Source organism: Gopherus evgoodei, chromosome 19 (genome assembly GCF_007399415.2).
Source record: "Gopherus evgoodei ecotype Sinaloan lineage chromosome 19, rGopEvg1_v1.p, whole genome shotgun sequence".
In the NCBI taxonomy this organism is placed as follows: Eukaryota; Metazoa; Chordata; order Testudines; family Testudinidae; genus Gopherus; species Gopherus evgoodei.
Window position 1 is genome coordinate 19376174 of NC_044340.1, and position 20546 is coordinate 19396719.

The following is a 20546-nucleotide window of genomic DNA, read 5'->3' on the forward strand; positions in this document are numbered from 1 at the left end:
ACCCGCTGACCCCTTTCCCTAGGTACCCTGCCTTCTTACTGTCAATGAAAGGGGCAACGCCAATTTTTCAGACACACAGAATTTGCTGCTCGACTCCAAAAGCAGCTGCTCAGTTTTGACGATTCTCTTGTGGTTCACCAAAAAGTGGAGAGGGAGAACATGTTGCAACAGACCCTAGGAAGTCTCAGAAGCAGGACCATGGTACTCAGGCTGTATACGTGTTAGAGAAGCTGGGCTGGTTGGGGCGTGGAGCAGGATGGGAGCAATACAATTTGCTCAGGTGGGCAGCTAGCAATGGCTGCAGGCAGGATCCAGAGCATCAGGAAGGATAGGAGAGCTGGTAAGTAAGGGGAAATGTCTGCAAATGGAAGCAGCTGGCTCATCTGATCAGTTTCCCTGGTTTTCCCTGGCAGAACTAACTTTAGCTTTGGACAAATCAGGAGGAAAATTTTCTGATGAAGTTTAAAATTTGGAAAAATAATATGGTCTCTGGGACATTTCCTTTCCTACTGATGGAGGAAGTGGAAGTATTTTCTCTGTTAAAGCCGGATTTTGGGATCCTAAAAGTGTAACCTTAAAAAAACCCAAGAGAGGTCCATGACAATGGTCTTTGAATGAGCCTCTCAAAATTCCACAGCAGTGCTATCACATGCATTAAATAATATCCTGCACACCAGCAGCTGAATACAACAATATAAGGCCCTACGCCATCTGTTCATTGGAAGGGGAAAATTCTCTTTTGAACACAGATTCCTGGATGATAGAGAAGAAATTCATCAACTTAGCATGCAAGTAGAAAGAGATTGTCCTGTTGGCAAAGCCTGCTTGTACAGATGAATTCAGGGTTGCTGGAACTAAGCAGAATCATAAGAAAACAAAAAGGATGAACAATGACATAAGACATATTGTCTTGAGAGGGATTGCCTCTGCTGGTGATCACATCCAGCTAGCAGTGTCAAGTGAATACATTCAGAGATCTTAGAGTAATAACCTAATACATCTCAGATCCAGGCCTCTCAGTGAAGTAGCTACAACTGTGGTGTGAGAGGCTGTGAACAGCTCTTTACAGAGATCTCCCTTATAAGATTATAAGTGCAGGAAGTGATCCATCTGGTAACAGATGGGCCAGGTAGGTAAGCCTCTTTGCTGCCTCACAGAACAATGACTTTTAACATTTCTGTTTCATTGATTTGGAAGGGGATGCTTAGTTCTACTTACAATTTCAGTAATATAATGAATGAAATAAGCAGTAAAATAAATACAGTGTGTCAGATATACAAAGAAAACAGACAGTTGAGGAACTATAGATCCTGGGTGATCAGGAGCAAACATCCATACCATTATAATAAATGACATTTTTTAGTCTGCATCCTGCTTGGTCCAGCTCTTTTCAAATATTACAGCTGTTAACCTAGAAAAGACAGTGAGTGTGTTTTTCCTTCATGCTTTTACTCTTAATCTACTGTGTTTCCACAATAAGCATTTCATTTTGCAACCATTGGCCCTGACCCTGCAAGGAGTTGTGTGTGGTCAATGGGATCTGCCTGCATGGAGTTCATTACAGGATCAAGGCCATAACGATAAAATACATTGTATTGATGGAAATTATGGAATTTACTTCTAAATAAATCTCTCGCTTTGCTTAAGTTCAGTAATTCAGGACAATGCCTTAATGGGCTTTTGGTGTACGCAGATCTCAAATTAAAACAAGATGATTCAAGTCATTTTTTATTTTCGAGAGTGTGTAGCAATAGATCAGTGTCTGACTGCAGTGAATAATCTGTGCTAAGATTTGGGATGATATTTCTAGGGGAGGAGAAGCAGCGTTTTATTTTAAATTAATTTGGACTGAAGATCCTGGCTCTAAAACTTAGAGACAGCTTGTCCTTAAAGGCAGCTAAAAGGGAGGGCTGTTTTTTTATTTTTTTTTTTTAAGAGGAGAGTCAATACAGTATATTAAATGATCAAAACAAAGAACAAAGGGCCAAGTTAAACGGATGCCACCAGTTTATTGTTTTACAGTTCCATATAAACCAAACTTTAAAATCTTGGTTCTGTCTGAAAATATTGTGCTTATTGTAACTACATGAAAAATAAAATGACTACCACTGTCCTGCTTTACAAGCTTACTTACTTTCTGCATCTGACAGCACTATGTATAGTTGGGTTTACTATTACTCTTTATAGTCAGTTTCTAACTTGCTGAAGACCCTTATACATCAGCAGCGGGGGGGTGCACAAGCACACTCCCAACATTATGTATCCATACACACTAGTTTAAAAAGTTCCCTTTACACCAGTGGCTCTCTCAAATTTTTTTTTACTGGTGACCCCTTTCAAATAGCAAGCCTCTGAGTGCTACCCCCTCGTACAAATTAACACTATTTTTTATATATTTAACACTATTATAAATGCCAGAGGCAAAGAGGGATTTGGGATGGAGGTTGACAGCTCACGACCCCCATGTAATAACCTTGCGAGCCCCTGAGGGGTCCTGACCCCCAGTTTGAGAACCCCCTGCTTTACACAGCAGGCATTAAGACTGCATTTTTTTTAAACTTAACTAGTTTTGGTTTTTTAAATTAGTGAACAGTGCTTCTAAATCCTGCTAGACCAGTTGAAGTTACTATGCATAAATGGTTGATATGGTATGGGTTACAGGGACTTTTTAAAAGCATGTGATGCTTAGCTACCGGAAAATTTAATCCTGAGAATGTCAATAGCTGACAGAGGGACCCATAAAATGTTCTATGCCCTTCTCAATCCCAGTTAGAAATGGTGATCAAGTATCCACAATATAAAGCATATACAGGTTACAGAAGGAACCATCCACCAGCTGTGAGAGACAGCAAATGATGAATAAAATTGAATTTTTGTTGCTGGAACCAAAGCCAAACTAAGTGAAAATGCTCTACGGAGAATGCAGGGGTTGCAGATTGCTTTTTGTCCTCGCCTGCCTGCAGCAAACAACTACCCTGCAAGCTTAGACTGGTTGGCCTACAGAACAAATAATTAGGGTTGTAAATTTCCTCCGTATACAAGCCAAAACTCTCTACTCCAGCAAGAGAATGCAATGGTAACTGTACAAGACTAGTGTGAAATCCCTATTTACCCCACCCGTCTTTTCAGTACACTGAAAAGTGTGCTGCTTTTGTAAAATTACTCTGTGAGAAGCTGCATTACAAAGGCTTTCATTAGGGATGCGAGAGATAAAACCTTTCGTTTCTACAGGACAGTGACCAAATCTACTTGAATATTAAGTACAAATTGCCTGGTTAGAATAATAAATGCAGGATTGAGGGTATAAATGTCAGACATGCACAACATATATTCCTTTGTGATCCAAGCCTCAGATTTAACAAGGGGGGAGGGAAGCATTAGGAGGCACAGGGCGGGGTGGGGGGTGCAGAGAGGAGAGAGGATCCTTGTCTGCCTACAGATAAACTTAAGTAAATAATGTTTGCTATGAACTCTAAATGAAGAATGACAGTTAAATTTTATAATCATCTTCACAGCTTCAGGACTTACATTATATTTTCTCAGGCTCATGACCCAAGGGTTGCCATAGCAACTAGGCAATCCTACCTTATCTGACTCTTACATTTACATTCCTTACGGCTGCTTCCCTTTATGAATTAAATCCATCATGGCCTTCTATTCTCAACGTAAAAAATTCTTTGGATTATCTTGCAGAAACAAGGATCAAATGCTTTGATTGAACACACTATGCTAAAGCTAATTGAATGGTGATTTTCATGACGGGAAGATATGACCGTGGCACAAATAAAATGACTCATCCGATTTTGTAGTTACTCACTTTTTGCGCGCACACACACACGAAAACTTAATACGATGCAAATGTGAATCTTGTAGTACGCTCTAGTTAATGGAAGCCAATTTAAAACTGGGCACTGACGGACTCAGGCTATGTCTACACTACTAGCTAGGGATGCGATTCCCCAGCTCATGAATGCATATTGCACTAGCTCCAGGAGAGTGAGCCCAAATATAAATAATAGTGTAGCCATGGTAGCGCTGGTTGCAGCAACGGAGGTACTCAGAATGGATCACCTGTGCCTCCACGACCACTACTACAGCTACATTGCTATTTATACTCACACTAGCTCAAGGAGTATGTGTACATGAGAAGGGAAATCATACCCTATCTCAGTGTAGACATAATCCCAGTGTGGATGACAAACATTCCAACTGGACAGGAATCCAGTGTAACTGCACAGGTGAAGACAAATGAGGGAAGGGCTGTAAATTCACTAAATAACCACTGTGACAGTGCAGCTCTTTCAAGCCTTTGCAATTTTCCCTTTTACCTCAAAATCTTCCTCCAAGGGATGAGTCAGCTGCAACGCATGCTGAGCTCAGGAAGCTGCATCCCAGTTCATCAGACAGGATCTGGCCAGAGGCAGGGACCCTTGATATCTAAGTATAACACTGCGAAAGCTGTTGCTCAGAGGGAGAGGAGAGAGTAAGTAGCCCCATTTTTCCTCCCTATGTGTATTTAATGAAAGTAATCTCATTTTTGCCCTTAAGAATCCCTATTCATTTGTGCTCTTACTAGTCTAAATCCTTCGGAGCTTTGGTTGTGTCTCATTTTGGTCTCCGCTTCTTATGTTCACATTCTGATGCTCAAGGCTTGGAGAGTCATAGCATAAGGAGATGAAGGAGAAATAGAACCTTGGGCAACCACAGTGGAACTGGGGTTCTTTTACCCCAGTAACCACAGTGGAACTGGGGTTCTTTTACGTTCAATTGAAGTAACTGTAGAAATGGAAAAACTTTCATATGGAATTAGCATCTCTATTTCAAGTTATTGGATGAGCAAAGCTGCCCTCTCCAAAGGTTCACTAGACTAGGGAGCTGAGTGAGCCAGCATTTGATTTCTGCACGAACCATTCTAGAGTCCTTTGACCAAATCAGATTTAAATTAGAAAATATTTTGCTGAAGCAGGCTTGTCTTGGCCAATCAGCATGTTGCACTGTTACTGATGCACAACTGGTGCCTTACCTAGTTATCTATTTCCTATACTTTAGTTGGTTATAGTCATCAGATGTCTATTTCAAGCATAAAAAATGTTCACTCCTGTAATTTCATTAACTGGCAGCCATTATTACACTTAGCCAGTCCAGACTGAGGGCTCTGCATTAGGTGGTTATTCAGAAGTATACCAGTGTTTGTACTCCAACTGGCAATCATAATCCATCTATTTAGTATAGAACTCAAGAGGTTCTAGGACCAGACTTAATCCAGTAGCTAATGATGCTCCTCTCATTTACAGAGAATATTAGGCCCAATTTAGCACCGATATCAACAGGTCCAAACCCTCAAAAGCCAATGGAATTGTGACAACCTACTTCAGGGCTGAATTTGGGGCATTTTCTAGAATATGTAAGCTCGAAAGACAATCATCTCTTACTAAAGAATACATAAATTCCATTACCAAGAAAATTGGTTTGGCTGGCCTGACTGTAGAACCAGGTAACATTTAAAGTCCCGTGGCCAAGATTTTCATTAACAGGTGGCTTGATTTTCAAAAGTACTGCATACCCAACATTTCCCTCTGATCTCAGTGGGAGCTGCTGGGTGCACATTATTTTTGAAAATCAGGCCATTAATTCAGGTGCCTAATTTTAGGTCTTTATTTTAGGGAAAAAAACCCTATAGGCCTGGTTTCCTAATGGTTTAAAGACTCATGCTTACATTTTTGGCCAGGTGAAAGGAGTGAAGAAGGAGGAACAGTTAAGTGTTTCAATCAGAACAGCAGCAACAATGTTCATCTCCTCACTTATAATCCCTTAAATCCATGAACATTTTCTGCAAGAGTCTTTCATTAACAGGATTTTGCTATAGTGTAACGAAATTCATACAGCCAAGTCTATAGTTACAGACCTACAGGCAATGTAAGAGTTTAATTTGGGTAATGTACTTTTTATTCATTACTGTTCCACCATGAGAAGCTGATCTCTAACTTGTGGAGCGCGTGCTTCTCTTTTTTAAATGAGAAGTATTTAAGTTGTCCATCAATACCCCACACAGCGAAGTAGCTATGATCGATTTATGCAGTGAGAGAGAGAGAGTAATGCACAGCTAGAATGTCAAGGAAACTTAACATGATGCTGTTGCATTAAAAAAGATCTAAACAGTATATATTAAGCAAAACAATCAAAAATTCATATGAAAGACATTTTAAATCCTTTCTATTTCCACTGATTAAATCTGGCTTCTTCTATTTGCAGATGAGTAGTCTTCATTCTGTTATCACATCTCTTCTTGTACATACTACACATATCTCCATTTCATTGCAAATAGTTCCTGAACGTCTTGTCTGGGCAGCTTTAAGTCAGAAGTATGTACATTTCTGCTTTATCTCTTGCCTGCATATTGCTTATTGGGAGGACAATGAAAACGTGCACCCTAGTCATCCGTTAGCTCTTGCTATCCCCTGGGGAAATGCAGGCTGAAATCAGGACTGATGGCTCAACAGCACCAGATACCTTACCGTACTTTATGAAGTTTGGATTTAGAATAATAACCATTTCCATCAGTACTGCTTAAGAGGTAGTTTCTACTTTTTGAATTACTCCATTTCCTTTGAAATGAGTAAACAAGGATAACACATACACAATGAAACCTTTAATAATGTAGACGGAAAAGACCACCTCTTGGGACCATTCTCTGCTCTTGGATGTTTGCATCTGAAGATAGACTTTGATCGTTGTATTGTTTCCTCTTTTCAATAAAATAAATGATGCCGTATCCTATATACTGTATCTTATTTCCCTTGTTTCCATGAAACATTTATTCAGCACTTTGCCTCTCCCTCTTTTGGCATTTAGTGATTATTTCATACAGCACTACATCCAGCTGTGAAGTATTTTCTTGCTGAAAGACCACAGATTTAAGCAACAGGACAAGATGCTACAATGCTTTTGTATGCAAGAACTTTCACCCTATTAAAAAGCTGGAGGCATTTCATTTTGGAAAGATAACTGGGTTGCTCAGCTTCCAGAGAAAGGTTTGCAAGTCAAATATAGAGTCAAGAATCTCTGTGCACTATTGGGATTCTGAGTAGCAGCCGTGCTGGTCTGTATCCGCAAAAAGAACAGGAGTACTTGTGGTACCTTAGAGACTAACAAATTTATTTCAGCGTGAGCTTTCGTGAGCTACAGCTCACTTCTTCGGATGCACAGAATGGAACACAGATTCTATTGGGATTCTAACCATCAACAGAATTAGAGCATATTATGTAACATGATGCAAGTTAGTCCACTGGCTGAAGAATGTGCTGGGGCGGGGGAGGAAGGGACACCAAGTTTCATTCTAGGAGCAACTCCACAAAGCTTTCCCCAACATCAAGATATTAGCAATGCTGAAAAGTTAATCAGTTGTGTGCAATATATACCTTCTGCAACATACTGAGAATTTTCTAGGCCACCTTGAACTGAAACTATTTACCGTTAGGAGTTATATTAAAAGCCCTTTGCAAAAAAAATACTAATTCAATATTCAATAATTTAAGTCAATATTCTTGTTTCCCCTTTTATCCTTTCAGCCAATACAAACTAATATGAATGGTAATGACGTGTCACCCATGCCCTCTTAAGTACACTCTTTATTCTGATGTTCTAATACAGTCAAAGCTGTGTTATCCAGCACTTTATCAACCAGAAAGCTTTAGAAACCAACATTTCTGATATCCATTAGAAGTCTGGGTGGCACAGGGCGGGCAGGCTCCCTACCTGGCTCCACATGGCTCTCCAGAAGCAGCGACATGTCCCTGCTTCTCACAGGTGAAGGAATGGACACAGGGGCTCCATAGCTCCCATTGGCCAGGAATTACGGACAATGGGAGCTGTGGGAGCGGTGCCTGCGGCCAGAGGCTGCACACAGGGCCACCTGGCTGCTCCTCTACCTAGGAGCAGCAGGGACATGTTACCTCTTGCAGGGAGCCCCCGATGTGAGCGCCGCTCGGATACGGTGCCCCAAAAACCTTCCCCAGCCCCTTGACCTGAGTCCCCTTCTGCACCCAAACTCCCTCCCAGAGCCTGTGCCCTGTCCCCACCTCTAGCCCTGAGCCCCCTCCCAGACACAAATTCTCCCCACTTCCCGCCTCGTTCCCCTAGCATGCCAGATAAAGCTTTTACTGTATTTATTCTCACCTCCAAACAGATTACTGAAGTTGAATGAAAAAAGTTTATTTTGGGTAAAGGAAAACATTAACTGTCAAACCCTATTATCTCATCAAGCCAGACAAACAGAAGCAGATTTAATATACAGTTTTAAGACATGGTGAATTTTTCAGAAGTACCTAAGAGAGTAAAGATCCAACTCCCATATTCTCATGAATTTTCAATTAAAATCAGACACCGAATCGCCCTAGGAGCTATTACAAGTCCCACCCACAGACTGCAATTTATAAATGATTTGCATTTTTCTAAAGCACCTTCCCTATGAGGCTCTCAAAAGATTTACAAGTTTTAGCAAATCTCACAATATTCTCATTTCTATGATCATCACCAAACTCCTTTCTTCTTTAAGATGCATGAGAAGGAAACAAGCACAAAATTTAATTAAATGAAATAACAAGCTCATATAGAAACTCTATGGAATAGCTACGAGCAGAACCTAGATCTCCCAAGTCCCTCTCCCCATGTGTCATCCACGAGATCACATTTCTACCAAGACATTCTGACCCAGTACTTTGTTATTTCAGCAGCAGCAGCCACCAGTTGTTAGGCAAAAGAGGAAGAACTGAAGCACAGGAAGTTGGATTTGTAGTTGGCTCAGTAGTTTAGGGTACAGACGCCCCAGGTTACGCAAATCCGACTTACGCAAATCTGCATTTACACAAAAAGTTCCATAAGCTAGAAAGAGGAGGGGTTTTTTGGGGGGGGGGATGGGGGAGGGAAATGGTCGGGTATACATTTTGATTTATGCAAAATTTGAGTTACGCAAGGCGTTCTGGAACAGAAGGCTTGTGTAAGTTGGGGAGCATCTGTACTGATATCCCACACCTGGAAATTTGGGTTCAGCTTTTGAGTTCAACCCAAAACAACATCAATCAGGTGGTCTCAAGCCTGCTTCTGGTAGTTATTTACAGACAGCTTCCCTACTGTGCCAAATTATGTCAATTTGTTTGTGCCGTGGCAGAGACTGGAGATAAACAGGGAAATGGTGCATTTTCACAACTGTATGGAGCAACCTTACACATCACTTTCCTTTTCTACTCCTAGTTAGGACTGGGACTATAAAGTAACTTTATGAGCCTTTTTAAAACAAATGCACAGATTCTATATCAAACACAGGAAGTTCTGCAACTTTCACAGAATCTTAGCACTGACAACCGCCCCTAAATTTTGAATACAAGGTTCACTAATTGTTGCATTAAAAAAAAAAATACCAAAAACTTAAGTGTAAAAGTCAAAAGGACAAATTAAAAAATGTACATAAGGGTCACTTGTTCTTAGCATAAAAGGCCACAACAGCACACAAGAAACTGCACTGCTAGTTAACAAGGACAGAGCTCAGGTTAGGCAGGCCCACAGCCGAGTCTACTTACCAGTATATGCCATCAGAGTCTCCAGAAAAAGAAAGCAAGGGATCTTTTCACTGCGTGGTTGTATAAGTTCTTCATGGCCATTTAGCATTTGACTTGCAACTTTAGCTTCTTTCATGGGACATGGTGAAAGCGAAGAAACCACTCTAGACAAGTACACAGGCCACTTTTACCACACCCAATTGAAGGCCGAGGTGGTTATTTAAGCAAATTTACAAAGTCTGCACATTTATTTCCTGCAAAACAAAATGGAGGGGGCATTTTGCACCACGTGCTGAGGATGCCAGAATACAGCTTTCCACACCTTGCTATGAAATGGGCCATGAGGGGCATGAAGTCCATCAAGCGCATCTCTAGGGTGCTTTTATAGCAGAAGACCTTTAGAGGATTTGTAGTGACCTAGCACAGGGGTGTTTTTCAAGAGTACTAACTAGAAAAGGGACTCTATCTGTGGAAATGTATTATATAAATTCTTCTGTGTCAAAGAGTATGATTTCCTTTTTTTCTTCAACTCACTGGAGTTGATACTGGGAAACTTAACAGATCAAATCAGAGAGGGTGTCCCACTCTACATTCTTACTTCTGACAATTCTTCATTGTTTTGCAGAAAGGTGACTTTCTCTGGAGTATGAGGGGGATGGGATGTCTGCTAGGAAAAACCTGGGTTGGATTCAAACAAACCCTGGTACATGCAGAACTATGCCATGGGCCTGGAGCAATTCCCAGTCACCCTTCTGTCCCCCTTTCTAAAAGCCTTCCTGCCAGCCCTTTTGGTTCGCTGGACAACACGTCTAACCCAGCAGACTACCCTGGCATCTTGTCCCTCAAAGGAAGGTGATATGCTGCTGCTTGCATATTCTGTAGCTGTGCTAGATTGCTGCTGGCATAGGATTAAGTGGTGCACAAAACAGCTGAATCAGGCCATTGATAAATTCAACCTTCTATTGCATCCAATTCAGCCTGCCATCTGCGTCCTGTTAATACTTGTTTATGAGGGGAGGGAGGGTGCATTGATTCACTGCTCACATCAGTTCCTTTCAATATAACTTTCCACTGGTTCCAACTTGCAACTTACGCTGTAGGTAAGGAAGTGGAAGTGACTCAAGGTGTCTTTTCAGCGCATGCAGTGGCTGCAGCTTTGATGCAAGGTTCCTAGCCACATAGCTCCTACCCTCACAAGTGTCCCAGTGCATGTGTTCAGTATGAGCAGGAAACCATCCTGGCTCCTTGTCCCTTTCCCTCTCCTCCCCACTCTTGGAGGGTGAAAGTTCAAGTTAGCATGTTGCAAGAAAAATCTTAGCTAAAACAGACAGGTCAGGCTCCCTGATGAAAACCATACAAGGGCATACGTAGATACCCAAGCTGGAAGGGTTAACTTCTGGCAGAAGGATGTAACATGCAATTTCCTTTTCAGCTGAGAAATAATATTTAACTGTGTTTTTAACATGGCAATTTGCAATGTAAAAATTTTAAACATGCACTTTTATTTCTAGGTCAGAGGCCTCAGTCAGGATTACATGTCCTGAACTGCGGGCAAAACAGAGAGGAAGAAATGGTTCCTGCCCCAAAGAGCTTACAGTTAAAGCTGACAATCATACAAAAAGGCAGAGAAGAGGACTACAATAACAAAGTAAGTATTTTTTTTAAATGTACACATCAGATTATTGCATTATCCTTACAGTCCGATTATAAAGAAGAAGCATTTTACTCTGGACAGCTCAAACAGAACCTTCCCTCCCATGAGCAAAATACACAAAAACTAGACAACAGATGAACACTCATCAGTTTAACACTTCTTCCGTCCATCCCCGCCACTCCCTTTAAGCGCAGCCTAACCAGCAGTTCCATATTCTGACTCTCAACACAACAATGCTCATGTTTTGATTGCTGGAAGACAGACTGCTATAAAAATGTACAATTGAAATGCATTAATCCATTAATAGCAGCCTCAGTACAGCTGGAACAATAGGAATGTCAGCTTATCAGAATGCGTCATGAACACTAAGTCCTACCCAGAGTATCAGTTTTTACAGTTAATACTTATCCTGGACTTACATTAAGACAGATATTTATCTAAGGCAGAAAATTAAACAATCAAATTGCATTTCAAGCAACTTACAGGGACATAACAGCTTTAAAGAAAAGTCCCAATTCTCCCACAAAATATTTTTTTTACTTCTGTTAAAAACCTCACCACATAGGATTCAGGTAACAAAGACTAGGAACAATTTTTTCCCCAGTTTGCTTACTGTGCCCGTCTGACAGAATTATACCTGGATTCACTTTCACTCTTTCCCCTGTATAATTATTTTCCCTGTGTATTGGTCTTTCACATACCAACAGGAAAAGAGAATGTTGTTTTCAAACTGCAGGGAGCCTTGGGCGCAGTGAAAATACCTGAAAATTCTTTTAACTCGTGGTTATTTTTTTTTTTAATCATCTAGGTTTCAAGTTGACCAAGTCCCTCAAAAATCCTTAAGGCACCACAGAACAAGACACCCACAGTGACCAGACATTTTGAAATGCAAATTGGTATCAGGAGTGAGCATCACCAAAAACAAAACAAGATGCCTCTAATTATAAATAGCTTGAGTCTTGCTATTTCTTAAAGAGCATCAAGATCTGTATTAGAATTCTGCTCAATAGCAGCATCCACTGACGTCAAAATGCAAAATTTCTGTTTTTTTCCCCATAACAAGTGGCAAAGATGATGTCGCACAATCTAAACAGAAAAATAAACTGAAATAGTAACATGGACAATATTAAAACAACAAGAGGTTGCAGAAGTGTTCCTCTACAATACAGCCAGAGTGTTCTGCTAAACATGAGGGCTGGGAAGTTTTGCAGGAGTTCCAGACAGTGTCTCTGAAATAATATCCCTGTTTCACAAAGAGATTAAGTGGGTTAATCAAGGACACAGGAGTCATCTGCATCAAAGGGATGATTAAAACTCAAAACGTCCCGATTCCTACCATGTTTAAACCAACAGATCACACCTCTCCCCAAAACCAGTGAAATCACGGCTCCATTTACAAGGAAGGCCCTGTACATACAAATAGTAAGAGACATCCCTGGCCCTTTGTATTCAAAAGAATTCTTTGTATTCACTTTTTTGTCCCTACTGGCTTTTATTTGCAAACACTTTATGGAAGCGCTTGTATTACTGTAGGTGACAGTTGTAGCATGACAAAGCAAACGTTGGGGGGAAAAGACATCTAACATCTATCAAACCAGTGACTCCATACGGCTCCTATTAGAATAAACAGCAACGTTGTCATTGTCTTCTGTGGGAACAGGATTGGGCAAATGAAAATTATTATTTTAAATGTAGATAAATAAGTTAAATTTTATACCTAAATATCATATGAACCCAAACAGCTTATAAAGTTATATCCATTTTGACTGTTATCAAAATGCAATCTGAATATTCACAAACACCAGAAAATACTATTGCTACAGGAGAGACCTCATTCAGTGACTTAAAGAAAGTTCATAAAATCATAAAAACTCCAACCAAGCAACTAGGCTGCAGATGGTGTTCAGATCCTGTGCTGACATGTTAAACAGTTTGATTTAGGTACTGCTCTTAGCAACACTGGGTGTCTGCAACAGAAACAGCTGCCTTGAATGATTTCAAAGTACGCTCTTGTCAGAAATGTTCTTTGTGACACCAAAAATCAATTTCCTCCTCCTTTACTAACTACTCTTCAAAAACTAAGAAAGAAGTCCCCCTTAATCTAGTCTTTTACAACTCGTACAGAATGTGTTTTTAAGCAACACGACAACACGGAAGCACATTAATGCCTAACTGCTATAAGAAGCGTTATTTTGATAAAGTGACTAGCAATAAGACAGAATCTGATCCATCTTCATTATGGAACTCTATAAATCCTCTGACAAGTCCTGAAGAGAGAGCCTCTTTGTACCCGTATCTTGTATTTCTACCTAAGACAGAGCATGACATAAATGGTCTCAAGATGGCAGAGGCAGGAAAAAGAAGAAATGCAACATTCCCTCCCGGACCCTTGGAGCTTTAACTATTTGCACAAACATATGCGGGACCTCTACTATCTCACACTGATGATCAAAGAACAGCCACCTCTGCAATTCCAAAAAACCTGGTATGTATATTTAAGCCATGCTTGTAAATCACACCTATTCAAACTGGTTGGGAATCCAATTAAAAACAGTAACAGCAGTCTAGTATATTAAAACTAAAACGAACAAAAATATCTTTTTTTCTAGGTTGTTTGGGTTTTTTTTGCATTTGACCATACTTTGTGTGTAGTTTGATGTGTTTGTTGATGAGCCAGGCCCTTCTCTCAACTCCACAAGAGAACTTCTACTAATAGCAACAGAAACACTGAATGGGCCACAGGAAGGAGTACAAGGGAGCGAAGGAAGGTTGGCTTGCACATGTTTGGTGCTGTTGCTCTCAGGTGAGTCCTAAAAAAATCTTTTTAATCAAGCAAGTAACAGAAATCCCTTTATTTGTTTGTTTAAGTTTTCAATGATAAATCTTCAGGACACAGGGTCACAACACTGACTTTTCAATTAGTGAATTCAAGTTGACAGTGATGTGCTAAGTGCTGTGCCAGTCAAGCCACCTGATGTCTCACCAGTCAGGGAATAGGAGAAAACATTTCAGTTTCTGTTGAACCAGCCCTCATTTCACTGTTCTGAATTATCATCATGGGAACAGCCAGGGGTACTCGGATGGCTTTCCAATACACCAATCGCTTCATAGGCCATTCTGAGGAAGAATTTCTGGAAAAACGCACCACAAAACAATGATATACCTGAGTTACATCCATTATATTTTCATCATCCAGACAGATGCCCTACACTTCCTCATAGGTTTCCACCACAACTTCATCACCAGCCAGCCTTGCCTTCCAAAGGAAGAAGAAACTAAACAGATAGATGGAGAATAGAGGGAAGGGGGAAGAAACCAATCAGAAGGCCCGAATGGCGGCTGGCCACTTCCTGAAAATATGAAGGTTTAAGGAAAACAGTTGTTCTAAGGTACTTTCTATATACAGTAAGAATCCCAAATTGTGCTACAATACAGCCATGCTGTTAAGAGTTACTTGTAGCCCATGACAAGGATACTCAACTGAATACTTTGGGCAGGACTGAATGGCACTGAACAGCTAACGACAGGGAGATTTATATTTGCAGGAGGAATTCAGTTACCTGCTCAATACAGCACCAATCTGAAAATATATGCAAATATATGTAAACAGCTTATGAATCACCTTAGGTTTTCAATACCTTTGAGAACAGTGTTATCAATATAAATATTGCTCTTCATGTGTCAGTATAATAATGCCTGCATCTGTAATTTTCACTCCATGCATTTGAAGAAGTGGGCTTTTTACCCATGAAAGCCTATGCCCAAATAAATGTTAGTCTTTAAAGTGCCACAGGACTCGTCGTTGTTTTTGTGGATGCAGGCTAACACAGCTAACCCCTGATAATCAATATAAAGAAAATATTTAGAAGTCCAGGAAATTGCTCATCAAACACCAACATTTATGTCATCAGCACCACTGGCTTCAACAAGCCTGGAGTTTAACTGTGCATAATCTTATCAAACCTGATCCAGGGGTCTCTGTCACTGGCTACTGCCATCCAACAGGTGAGCATGCTCGAGTGGTGGATCTCTTGCATCTGAGTATGAAAGAACATTTTCATTTTTCTTACCAGCAAACAGAAAGAGAAGGCAAGGTTGTCAGGTTTCCTGTCCAACACAATATTTTGTTACTCTGAAACCAACATGAAGTTACTCTCCAGTTTGCTCTGTGCAGACTGCAAACACACAAGTCCATACATGTTTATTGTTCTAAAAGAAAGATTTCATGTGCGTGAGAGAAACCATGAAACAAGCAGATCTAGTAGGATAAAATCCAAATATATCCACTAGGTTTCTAAAGAGCTGGTTCATAAGCTAATAATGGTGACTCGCAAATGAATAATCAATACGCTGATTGGAGGCCTCTATCTATTAAGTTAACATGGACGCAGTGACCAGCTGAATGAATATATAGGTATAAATATATATTTCAATAGGTCATTGAGTACATGTGAACATATATATTGTTTCAAAAGACATAAGCAATAGCTTTCACTATCATATGTTAAATTTATTTTTTGTTTATCTGACCAGTTCCCATAGGGCAGAAGGCTAATGACTGTTCATCATCATCAAACAGCACTGGCTATTTACATCCATCCCGTAACCATGACAGCTGTGTCACTGATTCCCTAACCACATCCACCACACGAACCAATCATCTGGCATAAAGCTGCAAAGTGAGGTACCCTACAGTCATTATTCACCGAGCATTTTCATTAACAAACTGCCCTTAATTACAGTGGTAATTGCAAAATTATTTCATAGCAGCAATTATTTTTCTCAGCCCAATCCAAGCTATTTAAGTAGGACACTGCCTATGAAGATGGCATAAAGCCAACTAATCTATGACCAAGGATTTGCTTTAACTGTGTTACACACTTAGTTTCATAATACTGCATCAAAAACAAGGCTTTTGATATAACACATCTTTTATAAGTTGGGCAGAGAGTTCTAAAGAGAACATGTTCTAACCTGTTAGAACCCTGAACTGAAACAGAGAACATAGGGAGTTTATTCTGTTAAATAATAAGTGCTTAAAATCGACATGAAATTTGAGCAAACCCAGGAGAACTTGGGTTTTCTACATCACATTCCATATTCTAGATGTTTCAGAACAGTGAGCAGCAATTGAGCATTCATATAACTCATCTTTTGTATGCTCAGGGATCAGTCCACATCTAACAAATATTTTGGTTTCATAGCTTGTTCTCTAAATTCTTGGAGGTATGTAGCTCCCCTGGAACACAGTGAGAGTTGTGTGCATAAAATCTGCAGGAACTAGTCTCTTCTAAACTAGAGGGCATACTCACAAATGTTCTTTAATATGTATCCAAGGGAGAGACACACTCATCAAGCTCAGACATCAAGGACAGCAGAGGAAACCCATTATGTTTATTAAAAAAATGTCTCCAACTTGCCCATTGCTACATGGGATTTTTCTTCAATTGTAGTAATTAATCTAAAGGAGTCAAACTTTTTTTTTTGAAACCACGATTTACTTTATGCTTTAAGCTAATTGAGTGTTGCTTTTTTCCCCAGAACTTCTAATATTTACTGTTATAAGCAGCTAAGTTCCCAGCTATATAGCAACCCAGGACCTGTAGCCAAAAACTGGCTAGCGTACAGCATGGAACAGGAAGCCCTGAGGAGGCGTCAGAGTATCAGTGTGACACACTAACACCCCCTCGCCCCTAAAATGAAGAAGAGCAAAAGATTAAAGGACATGGGAAGGGGTAGGCTACAGAGCATCATGATGCACATCACTGGTAGAATTTGGGGAAATCTCTAATTGTTAGTGTTTATCGAGTTTAGAGACTGAAGGATTCTATGGCACAGTGATGCCTAGAAGCACATATGCCAACTGTAGTTGGACAGGAAATGAATTTAGAAGACTTGAGTAGCCGAGCTGCTGAATGAAGAGCCTAACATGAGCATATGGGAATTTAATAGCTCATAACTTATGTGGTAGGAGAATTCAAGTGCTACAAGTACAAACAAGAACAGAAATCCACAGGGAGCCATGGGGGAATACAGAATCTGCAAACCTTTTCATTAAATATATTTATGCTTTAACTAAAGGCAAGATTTTCTAACTCAATAGGAACATATTTGCTCACAAAAAGATCTATGTTGGTGCTTTTCTGTCCCTTGTATAGTTGCAACATCACAGTAGGATACTAAAGAAAAACTACCCCAAAACCTTTTATAAATCAAGTAGTTAGCTCTCCAGACAGACTTCAGTGGGCAGATGTAAATGGTTGAGTATCTAATTTTAAGGTGACAACCTCTTTAGAAAGCGTAGCAAGGAAAACACCTTTTTTCACTGTACAGCAGAAAGTTAAGAAGAGTCACAGGCTTTCCCAAAAGGAAATTTAAAGTATCTGTGTTTAATTATGTATTGAAGTTTGTGATTTAAAATACAGTCCCAAATTTCATCATCACAGCACCAGGTTGAGACAAATGGGCTATTTTATCTGAAAGAACTACAGCTGTATTAAAAACTCCCCACAGATCATACTTTCAACAACACTGCAGCCAGAAAGTGAATGTATTTCATTTTGATGCTTTCAAATACTGCATTAATTAGAAAAATTGAGGCATATTAGCCAGTGATCTAAAATACTGTGCGATCGCAAGCTTTATGCCAGGTTTCAAGTCAGTCAGAACTTCAGAAATATTAAGGGGCAAAAAATATAATAGGAGACACCAACAGTTATGACATACCAATGGGAGTAACTGTGACTCAAGTTAACAGTCCAGTGCTCTCCCTTAAGAGCCAAGGATTGGTGAGGTTTATTTCATTAATTCCATGTTCTTTCTGTCCCAGTATATTTTTCAACATCCTCTAGAGTAAATACGTTAGCTGTAAGCAGACAGTACTTAGAGAAACGCATATTGCAGAAAACTCCCAATGTTCTCTGTAGTCAGTAAAAGCAAACATGATAAAACAACCTGCCATAAATTCAGCTCTTCTCCGTTTACTGGATCTCCTTTGAGCAACTTAAACATGCAAATCGTATTCCAAAGCATCCTTAATGTTTGACCCAGATTACACAAAAGAATACCAGAGTACACAGTGTCTGCAAATCAAGTGTATACAGAGAGGTTATGACAGCTACATTTGGGGGATTTCCTGGCAATTGCACTCCTGATCTTCTCCCTCGCTGAACTGCTAGTGCAGCAGTCTGCCATTACACTGTGAAGGTCCCATATACTCCACAGGAAGCTGGACCTAAATTCTGAAGCTGATGTCCTGGATTCTGCATCCTATTAGAAATTATGCTAGTATTTTTATTTGTATTACAATAGTGCTTGGAGGCCCCAACTGAGATTGAGATCCTTCTGTGAATAGATATATGTACAACTCCTAGCTGAAGCAGTGCCTGCCCTGAAGAGTTTACCATCTACCTAGACAAGACAAGCAAAGGCTGGGAGAAAGAGAGTACTATTCCAATTTTGCAGATGAAGAGCTGAGGCACAAGAAAGACGAAGGCTTGGTCTACACTTAAGTGATATGACCATAGCTATGCAGGTCAAGAGTATGAAAAACCACATCCTTGACCAATCGAGTTATGCCAACAAAACCCACAGCGTAGACACAGTATTGCCAGATAGAGAAGGCTTCCATCAATATAGCTAACGTCAGAGAAACAGTGTACCTACGCTGGCAGAAAAACTGTCTATGTCAGCTTTATTGACACTACGCTAGCACGGACTCCACAGCAGACGCATGGCCCAGACTAGTTGTCTAATGTTACAATCTATGGCAGAAGCTGGAATTGAACTCCGATGTCCAGAACCTCATTCCAACACCTTAACCACAATATAATCCTTGTTTAAAAGAGAAGAGATTATTGTGTTCATTAAATACAAAAAATCATCACACAGTCAGTACAATAGTCTGCATATTTTGATAGTCAATGTAATTTTTTGCTACCTTCACCTCTAGTTTCTAAAGTACCAAGGATCTATATGCTGGTGTCACAAAGCTACATCACAGAAGTTGTCAGGGGCAGATGAGGCTTTTGACAATTAGAGGAAAATGGGAAGCAGTTTGCTATTGAGGACTAAATGCATTAACTGCTAAATGTAACAGCTCCTAACTAGTTAACATTGACACATATCATCTACTGGTTAATACCTCTCCCTGAGCAAAATAAGAAGCATCTTGCTCTTTTCAAACCAGTTGTTTCTGACTGCCTGTAGAATCAGGAAGACGAGAGACTGTGCTCATGTGCATTTTGTTCTCTTAAAACTTAGTATTTATTTAAAAAAAGCTGAGATTCTGCTGCATATTTGGGCACAAGGAGTGGATTCTTCAGCTAGTAATATTTCGGTTGTGACCTTGACACTCATTGTAAAACTGCTTTACAAGTCCAGGCATAAGTAACTTGCTATCAACCCAATCCCAGCTGATGCATTGTCTGGAGTGTCTCATTGCTAATAAGGACCATAGGCATTTCTATAGCGTTACTGAACTTCCCTGGTGAACAAGAGCTATTCAATAATCACCCAGAAATGCGCCATCTGTTGTGCTTTATTGCTTAATTAAACTAAAGTCGGAAACTTAATTCTCATAGTCCATAAAGATAAATATCATCATAGAGTTTTACCACCAGGTCTCCTCTACATAATATACGGAGGTTAGAATCTCTTGACAAGCCATCACTCAAAAATAGTATACAATCCATCTGACATAAAAACTCATAATTCTGTCTATCTGGCATCAGATCGATGGCATGACTTTTGGACTGACAGTTGGCGTGGAGAGCGTGTTAAGTTTAAGACATTATTTGTTTACCCTCTCCATGTCACAACAAAAGCTCAGTAGCACAAGCAAACCAGGGTAACTGCGTTGACCAAGTTGATTTTAGCTGTCAATGACCTTGTTTTTTCTTGTAAAACAAAAAGTTATCCTATAAACTTTTAGAAAACCCTGTATGTATCTCAAAGAGTCACTGGCACCACATTTTTGAAGCACTGAAGCATTTTTGAAGCATTGTGTGTAGAGGCTGGTGCCTGGTACATACTAATTTCTAATTGCTATGGACAAAACACCGAAGCTTAGGAGTTGGTGATCATTTCAGGAATTAGTTACTGGAACAGAAAAGCCATTCTTACAGCAGCATCAAACTAGAAACTGGGATTCCAAGGCCAAAAGGGACCATTGTGATCATCTTGTCTGACTTTCTGTATAACGCAGGGCACAGAAGTTCCCCAAAATAATTCCTAAATCAGAACCTTCAGTAAAACATCCAATTTTAATTTAAAAGTTGCCAGTGAGGGAGAATCCACCACAGCCCTTGGTAAATTGTTCCTATGGTTAATTACTCCCA

At 40.0% G+C, this 20546-nt stretch overlaps 1 protein-coding gene across 7 annotated transcripts in view; it reads right to left on the bottom strand.

The window, feature by feature from the left end:
* The window catches only part of CADM1 (cell adhesion molecule 1), a 291229-nt gene that overhangs the window by 134498 nt on the left and 136185 nt on the right, over positions 1-20546 (bottom strand). For 6 of the 7 annotated variants that reach the window (XM_030538274.1, XM_030538273.1, XM_030538272.1 and 3 more), the window contains exon 1: positions 9576-9705. The exons of the other annotated variant lie outside the window; for it this stretch is intronic. In XM_030538274.1, the coding sequence (XP_030394134.1) occupies positions 9576-9690 (115 nt within the window). In that variant the 5' untranslated portion in view covers positions 9691-9705. Of the gene's footprint in view, positions 1-9575; positions 9706-20546 lie in introns of those variants that run through there. 7 annotated transcript variants of the gene reach the window in all.